Source organism: Eleginops maclovinus, chromosome 23, assembly GCF_036324505.1.
Source record: "Eleginops maclovinus isolate JMC-PN-2008 ecotype Puerto Natales chromosome 23, JC_Emac_rtc_rv5, whole genome shotgun sequence".
NCBI classification, from domain to species: Eukaryota; Metazoa; Chordata; class Actinopteri; order Perciformes; family Eleginopidae; genus Eleginops; species Eleginops maclovinus.
In genome coordinates, this window is record NC_086371.1 from 23,334,525 (window position 1) to 23,343,643 (window position 9,119).

At 40.3% G+C, this 9,119-nt stretch overlaps 1 protein-coding gene across 3 annotated transcripts; it reads right to left on the reverse strand.

Annotated features, from left to right (window-relative positions):
* Positions 1-1,318: 1,318 nt before the first annotated feature.
* Positions 1,319-4,964, reverse strand: LOC134860184 (G2/M phase-specific E3 ubiquitin-protein ligase-like). 3 transcript variants are annotated; one of them, XR_010165200.1, is made up of 9 exons: positions 4,884-4,964; positions 3,879-3,979; positions 3,520-3,599; positions 3,224-3,292; positions 2,634-2,944; positions 2,343-2,521; positions 2,012-2,184; positions 1,665-1,841; positions 1,319-1,553 (listed from the first exon to the last, which is right to left on the reverse strand). XR_010165200.1 is itself a non-coding variant. In XM_063877045.1 (9 exons), exons 3-9 carry the CDS (start codon positions 3,549-3,551, stop codon positions 1,402-1,404), a joined length of 1,131 nt encoding a protein of 376 aa, XP_063733115.1. In that variant the 5' UTR covers positions 3,552-3,599; positions 3,879-3,979; positions 4,884-4,964; the 3' UTR covers positions 1,319-1,401. The 3 variants fall into 3 exon arrangements, 1 of the variants encoding a protein (XP_063733115.1); XR_010165201.1 differs by having other exon boundaries at positions 1,665-1,851; XM_063877045.1 differs by having other exon boundaries at positions 1,665-1,879.
* Positions 4,965-9,119: the final 4,155 nt, after the last annotated feature.

A 9,119-nucleotide genomic window follows, 5' to 3' on the forward strand; every position in this document is an offset into this window, starting at 1 on the left:
CTGCGCATTGACAGTTGGTGGTCTTTCTTCAGAAAGCAAAGGTATAGCTTTTTAAGGTCAGGTCCAGGAATGTATAGAGGTGCCCAAGTAGGCCTACTTTAGATCTATTTGAATGAAAATTGGGAAATGACATTAGAGTTGTACACTAACATTTTCCCAAGGGGTTTTTGTGCTCCCAAATGAAATAATGTAGGAGCGCACCAAGAAAGTCACAACATTACTAGAAATGTTGTGACTTTCTACTTTTAGTTGTCTTTTTTTCATGAAATACAAACATTTTTAATTCCACCATTAGGACTCAGTTCTGGATCGACCTCTTCAGTGACCTTAGAGAGAGGCACCTCTTCAATGGGAGCCATGAGTACAAGTGTCTGCTGCGATGTGTTTTTGGGCGTCTTACAAAAAGACCTTGATGAGTACAGACAGCTGTGGAACAACCACACCATCCGACCTGTTCGCCTGTCTCAGTGTCCATCAGGTAAACCTGATGCCATGTACCACCTGCCTCACAGGTTTGTATTCAAATTGTTAGGTACCATTACTTTGAAATATATCTGACTTCATATAATTTGGTGTATCAGCCCAATATGACAAGTTTGTCACTTGATAAATAACGTCATTCAGTTAGTCTGAAAACTCATTTCAAAATGATTTCAAGTCTTAAACGACTAAAAATGGATTCCAACACAAAACCTAAATCAGAAAATTTCCAAAGCTATACTGTCGATTTATCTGATTCAATTCCAAAAAGTAGCTTGTGTTAGAAAGTGAATAGAATGACCATGTTTGACTGAAAGAGCTGCTGTGTAATCAGTTGAATGGTTGATCGTCAGAAAATTATGCACCTAATATTTTGGTAATTGATTTTAATATAAGCAGGTTCCAGCCTCTAAAATGTGAATATTTGCTGGATTAATTTGTTCTCTGAGGCTTCACTTTCTGACATTTTAAAGACCATGGGCGTCTCCGAAATCACTCATTCACTACTCACTTATAGTATAGGGAATTCTATATAGTGAGGAGTGAGTGATTTCGGACACAGTCCATAACAAATTGATGAATCATCAACAACATTCATTCATTGCATCAGTCACATATGCTACTGTTATTTCTGTTTTCACAGTGGATCTGAGAGTAAAATCTCGTGAACCAGCTACAGCCTTGTCATCTTTGTAGCGAGTGTGTAACATATATGCTGTACGTAGACAAACAAGTACTTACGTTAAAATGAAACACTCTCAAACCATTTAATGAAGAGTCATTCAGCTTTACTCTAACAAAGTCCATGTAAAAACATGTTGATAAAACTGACTGTGTACTGTGTGGCATCATTAACTTTAACCACAAGTTATTTAATTGTTTAAAGGCCCCCAAAGCCAGGGGAATTCTTAATGCCAAAGTTCATGTTGGCTTTGAATTTGCCATTGGGAATGTTGACGTTGTAGAACATAGGAACTGAAGGCGTGGCAGAGGACTCATACCAGCAGGAGGCACACATGGCCCCCCTGTAGCGAACATTAACACCTCCTCAAAGGTCACTGAGCTGTCATTTTCTAAAAGTAGAGAACATTGGAATCAATTGACAGTAAATACTATCTACATCAACACCGGAACGTTTCATAATTTGTGTGTATAAAAAATCAGACAAGAGCAAATTGACTAACCTTCACAATCGAGAAGATAGTCTGCCCAGTAACTCATAGCCTTCTCTTCCTGAGCCCTTCTGTTGCTTCCCTGTTGACTAATTTCAGGCTGGAACAGATTTTCTATCTCTGTAGCAGACAGCTTCACATCAGCATGACAGAGAGCAGGGGTCAGGACCGTCGGATGCTGCTGCAGAGCTGTCAGAAACTGCAAACTTTCAAGTCCAGCCTTGAATCTAAAATACCATTAAAAGATGCATGCAAAGATACATGTGCCTCATATAGAAGTGAGTAAGCAAGAAAATGGGACAACAGCAACACGTTTTTCCTAATTATTTTAGCAACAACAATGAAATACAAAAACCTACCTTTCAATTGCAGTGTTGTTCCTGTGGATGATGTACCACTTCTGGTACTCCTCTACAATGATTTTTTTTTCTTCACATGACCTGACATGTCTGAAGCACCCAGCAGTCTGCAACATGGCACTGTTCCGTATCATCAAGTCCTGAAGGATGTCCACTGAGGGTGCATTCTGAATCTAAAAGAAGAGATAACAGAGTCCCACACATTTCAAATATGACACATAATTATAAAAAATGGTAATGCCAGGATATCTTGGAAGATTGGTTTAAGTGGACAAAACTCTCTCTTTACTTATTGTAGAATTTCACACCCTTCTATCAAGTGTCCTCATACCTCTTGTAGGACTTTCTCTATCTCGTCATCTGTAATGTCTCCCACAGATGCCTTGAAACTGCTCTGCCCTGAGATGTAGCTGACCAGATCCTCTGACAGAAAATTAGGACCAGGTCCACCATGCACAATGGACACAGCAATCATCTTCCCTGCTAAATGATACTCATCCTCTCTGATAGCTGTCCAAGATAATGCAGAATAAAGAAATATTAAATCAGTTTCCATATTTGAAAACACTGCATGGTTGAAATATGGGTTTTTTCTTTTAAAACATTATACACAAAACAGAACCTGTTGAAGTGTAGACCAGGTAGCGGCTCTCCACAGGTCCATCAAATATGGGCCGTATGTTCAGCTCTTTCATGAGAAGGGAGAGGAATTCTCTCTTGGGGCCACCTGTATCGAGACCTTCCTCGAACCTCCCTTCATCATCAGAGAATTTCACCAGGATATCTTTCTTTTCTGAGAATGTTACCCTTTTGAATCCTCTGACTGCTCCATCCCAGATGTTCGAGCGACAGATGTTAAATCTGCTGACAGCTCGATGGTCAATCTCTAGGGCCAGGTTTGCAGTTATCTCAGAAAGTGATTGCTGGTCCACCCTGTCATCAGATGATATGACCATGTTAAATGGTACACCATAGCACACATTTTTGATCAGGAAAAATAACAACCACGGTTGAAGTAATGGTAACTTTTCTCTGACTGTAACCTCTGGAATGTCATGACTGCACTCACTCACTGTCTGAGTCATCCTCATCCTCTATTACAATGGGCGCATACAGCTGAGTACATTAGCTGAGAAATTGACATACAAAAGTTTAGATTGTTGATGTTTTCATATAAAACATACTTGAATTATAGAAAGGAAAGTATAATACCTATAGCATGCAGTTTCCAGCACACCTCCTGATGTTCCTGGGCCCTCTTGTGAGTCAGAAAAATAAGACCTGAATCACAAACCATAACAGGGATAGGACAGGTAACTTGAAGTATTTTAAATCATGACTATCAGAGGGCTGATTTAGAAAGAAAAGACTATTGTAATGTACACAAACGTGGATCTCTGGGTCAGTGTGACACATTATGTCATGTAGTTTAAGACATTAATTGTGTGACAATATTTTCAGACAAGGGTAAATGTGAACAATAGACAATGTTTAGGAGCCACAATTACCGGAGCTGCTGAATCAGTGCCTGACTCTCCATCTGAATCTCCAGCTACTGCTGTCCACAAAAAGGACAATACATTATGACCTGCAACAAATCAAGTATCATTAGGTTGCTTTGAACTTCAATGGCATGAACATTTTTAAATAACACTAACACATTTGGAAAGACTAATCAGTACTACTTTCAACGCTGGCTTAATACAAGGAATATCCCAACATGGATTGCAAGTGTGTCTTAATCACGACATTCCCCACTGACAAATATGATCTGCTCCCACACACAGAATAACGTCATTTAAAGTCATAAATACGGCAGCAACCGTTATTATGTACATCCGGTGTAACTTTAACATTATAAACTTACCCATGAGATGTTTCCTGGAGATCCCCCTGCCTTCTTCTCTTGCATAAAAAAACGCAAGTGCTTCGGCAATAATAGTCCCCGGTAATTCACTTCCGTTGTGGCTTTTTTATTTGCAGCGTTTTTTTTATTTGCAGCGCCCTGGCCTCTCAGGGCCACCGTAGTGTAGAGGGAGAAGGATGCATGGAGTTATATACTAAACACACCACCTCTACCTCTCACTCATTGATGCTGCAATGATACTATTGCGTGTTTAATAACTGATAAACCTCAGAAGGATTGCATAATAGAATATCGTAGGTGAGAGCTTCAAGACATCACTAACAAGATGGTGACGTCATAGGAGGACCCGCCCCCGACGACGTCAGCCAATAGAAGAGTCTGGAGAACCCCATGTGACAACAACCGGCCAACAGGATCCAGCCCCCGATACCAACCAATGAGAGGACGAGAACGGAGCAAGTCTTACTTTGAAGTTGTTTATTTTATGACCGGAAAGGGGTGGTTCTATACAAGATGTTTGTATTGTGAAATAGAGGTCTCTTTTGTTCCGGACCGCCAGACAGTAACTACTGATGAGCTCTGCTCATTCAATGGACTGTGGACGCGTGTACCGGGCTATTGAGCCACAGCTGTGAAACTTTTGTAAAAACCTACTGCTGCATCCTTTTATTAAATACTCCTTTTAAAATTTATAAGAGGAGCTTCACTTTATTTTCTTTTAAATCGACTCCTGGGCATCGAATACAAAACATTTCTTACACTGTATTATAAAACACACCAAACACAATATCATCTGTGTAAATATCACAGCTTGGCTAGCCTAGCCACGTAGCGTATATGATGAGATATGATCAAGCTAACAAAAATAGCAAGCAACGGTAAAACAGAAAGCTAACTTTAGCACTAACTTAGCCTAGCAACACAATTAGCGTCTTAGCAGTCTGAATACACTCACAAACTCAAAATATTTGACGACATAATGTTAAAAGACGCATTAATACTTACAGACTTTGCGTTAGGAAAGAGAGAGAAAGAATAGCATTTAACTGAGGAGCTGATGACTGGATGTGCTCACGCAACATTGCAGCATGGCAAATTTACTTCCTGTTTCCCAGCATGCACTGCTTTTATATTACCATGGTTACAAAAATAACCCAATCCCATTAAACTATGATAGCAGAATAACAAACACATTTCTAAAGGCATAACAGAAGCTCTTGATGCATTTTAAGGGATTCCCTTTATCTGTTAGTATATTTGTTTACCGTGTGAAATCCTGAAAATGACAAAGGTTGGATATAGTCTATTTTCATTGTGCAGCATTATGTTTATCCTTATATTTCTGTATCTACAAATACACCGAGGATCAAAACAGTTTACTCTGCCAACAGTCCAATCCCCTGAGAACCGCCATGAGGGGGGTGGTAGCATTTTTACCCCTTACACAACAGTCCCAGCACTTTATACAACATTTTGTTGAGCAATGAAGTTAATAATGTTCATCTATTTCTTTCAAGAAAACATCAACGTCTATCAAGATAAAAAATCTCACGGGAGAACAAAGAAACCATTTGGACACAGCTAGGCTTCCTCTGATTGATGGGAGACTGCACTGTTGGTCCAAATGCTGTACAAGGTTCTACCAAGTCCAACTTACACGTCTGGGGCAAAGTGAAATACGTTCCTGCCCTAGTGGTTCTGGAACACCTTCTTAAAAGCTACCAAAAAACCCTTGGAGACTGGTGCTATCACTGGTGCCATGACCGAGGGCTGAAGGCAATCACTGAGAGTATCGAGACACAGGCTGGGGTCCCATCAATCGTGTGAGGGTGTATGATGTTGAAAGAACCGAAACACCCAATGAGCCCAGGTTACCTCACTGATGAAGCGTCTCATCACACCTTCAGGGTGTATTATTCATTTGACAAGTTCATCCTAATTATGAGGTTCCAAGGTACTTTCCAGTAGATAACAGTCACAGGTAATACTAGTTGGACAGAACCAGGCTTTCTTTGAATTGATAGAGCTCGAAAAAGTCTAGAGCCCAAGTCCAAGACAGAGGGTGTCACTACCGCAGTTATCAACATGCTTTGTCTAGCCAGGTCTCAACATAAAAATGCTGGCAATCAGAGACCCAGGGGAGAGGGCAACCTTTTCCAGGATGATTTGGATCAGATTAAATTAAGTTCCCAATAAAAAGACTTACTTGAGTTTATTTTTTACATTCTCACATTTACAGTTAGCATTATTGAGAGTTCAACATTTTGCTGATGTTAATGCACTGTATTAACCCCCCCCACCCCCACCCCACTCCAGGGCAATAAGGGGGAATAAAATGAAAGAAAAACATATTTTATACATTGATCTGACATGAATATCGGTAAGATCTGACTACTGTTTCCTCCAGTCGTTGCATTTCATTGTCTTCCATGACCTTGTTTTTGATACATTTTTATGGATTGGCAGGTGTGAGCTGAATCTGACAAACAAGTCCCCTAAAAATAACAATCTGTTTCCTTGGGCAAGAAAGTGAACACAAAATTGCATGTTAGCCTGCTGCCGTCACTTTGTGTGTGTGTGTGTGTGTGTGTGTGTGTGTGTGTGTGTGTGTGTGTGTGTGTGTGTGTGTGTGTGTGTGTGTGTGTGTGTGTGTGTGTGTGTGTGTGTGTTTGTGTGTGAGACAGAGTGAGAATGTAGAAATGTGAGCAGAAACTCAAACTAAACAATGTAATTTAAATTATACCTGACATGTTGCAGAAATGTTGCAAGTCTGACCATCATGAGCTTCTTATTCAAACATCAGAACAACATGTACGTACATGCCACAGGCTGCAGCTCCGACAGCCTGTAATCAGGGCTGCACAGCACACCGGGTAGTGCAATCGAGATATTTGCAAATGATTATCATTATTGTTGTTATTATAGTTAATTATTTATAGAAGTATCCTATTAGCAACCATTCGCAGTTCATGGTGTCCCTCTGTGCAGGTCACTGTGTCCTCTTCGTCTTTACCTCCATCCATTTCCCATCGCTGTCTTCCTCTGTTCTTTCTCTAATAACACATCTGATGTGTTGTCATCAGTCACAGCATGCTGTCCCCTGAGCTGAACACAAACACACACACACACACACACACACACACACACACACACACACACACACACACACACACACACACACACACACACACACACACACACACACACACACACACACACACTTCCGTGTTCAGGAAGAAACAGGAGCTAATTGCTAACAAGTACATCACTAGGTCTTTGCAAACAAACAATTGTCCCATGCGCGCTGACACACACATTGACAGTCATTCCTCAGGACTGACTGCCATATGCTCCAACAGTTGGGGAAGCATTTGGCCAGAGTTGAAGGCATGTTGGGGGGTGGGGGGGGGGGGGGGGAATAAGGACCAGAAAAACACTCAACCTGACATCGTAGAGAGGAAGGCAGGAGGTTTATGGAGGGAGTTAACAAGAGCCGTTTAATGTTACAGCAAATGAGGCACATCTCCGCCTGTGGTTCGGTGTGTGGACACTGGGTTTACTGTACTCAGTTTCTCAAATGATTATTTTTATGTAAATAATGTTTTTATATAGTTTTATATTAGTAGTTTTACCACGTGTTCTTCTTTATTGTGCTTTTGTATGCAGCATATACAGTATACCGAAGCACATTTCTTGAATGTGCAAACCTACTTGGTAAAAAAACTGATTCTGATGTAGCGGTCAAATTGGAAACGCTATTATAATGATTGGGACCTTTATTTATCTCCATGACAGTTGGAACGCATCACACACATTTGAGGCTCAAGTTTAGTTGGGGTCCTTTTTATTAAGGTTACTTTGGAAGAGTTTTCAAGACACAGCCACATGAAATATTTTTCTTATGCAGTTCACATTCATCACTTTCATTTGTAACACTAACGTAAGGGTAGAAAACAACATGTATAATGTTAAACACTATTCTAGCCAACTAACTATCTAATGTACGAGGATGAACTTATTTTTCCAACCTCACACAGAAGCATTTTGTTCTACATTATTATAGCTCTTAATATTTAACACTTCTCTATTATGTTTTAACTTGGATGCAACAGATAGCATCGTTAGCATAGGTGTAGCGTCCTCTCGCTCAAATGCTAACCCAAGTCTAAACATTGACTCATGTTAGCTGAATAAAAACAGACATAAATAAAGTGCTTGAATTTAACTTACCGAAGAAAGCGCATTTCTGGACGGTTTACAGTTACATTAAGAATACTCCAAGGCACCAACACAACAAACAACAATCAATTTATGCTCCCCGGTTCAGCCAAGCCGCTGTGACCCTCTAGCTGCCTGTCGCGATCTGTTGTTCGCAATCTCTCATTAAAAAAGCGCTCAGCCTTTTTTTCGGTGGTAGGTCTACTATCCAATGAGAGACAGGAATGCTTCTCGTTTATTCCTCTCTAGTCGTTCTCGTTCAGTCAGTCAGTCAGTCAGTCAGTCAGTCAGTGGTGCTAGCCTAGTAGGCTAAATGGGGACTTGAAACCTTTTCATCAATATAATCTTTCTGCCAAGCTTTTAAACATGTTTGTCGACATATTGAGTCGTTATTTCTTTATTTAGTACAGGGTATCTGCAAATTTTTTAAGTACAAATTTAATGACTTTTAAGACCTTTTTAAGACCTCGAAAAGGAAAAAATAATACCAATACAAAAAAAGCGTTATTGCATTTGAATAACGGGAAATTTTCAGTGCACATTACTCAACATGACTGCCTTTGCATTAACAAAAAACAAAAAAAAAATGGTATGGCAGTAGACCAACGGAAACCAATGTCCCCCTGCATTCACCATCACTGTAGAGACAACAGAACACTCAGGGCCCTAATTTATGTCACAAACTTTAAACACAAGGTAGTAGGACTCAAATGCACGACCCCAGGAGACAGAGTTAAAGTATTAAAAAATATACTTTATTTCCAAAAAGAATTCACAAAAAACAACAAGAACTCAAGACGCTCACATGGAGGATTAAAAAACACAATGCTGGTACGCTGGTTACTGACTCACAGACAGGACAAGACGAACTGGCACAAGACAGGGGGAGACAGGATTATTTAAACACCGGGTAACAGGGAACAGGTGGAAACAATCAGGGGCGGGGCTGACGCTGACGAGGGCAGTGACAGGGAGTCAAGAGACCTGGAACGAGACGCAGAAGGTGAGTACCAAAACAAAACA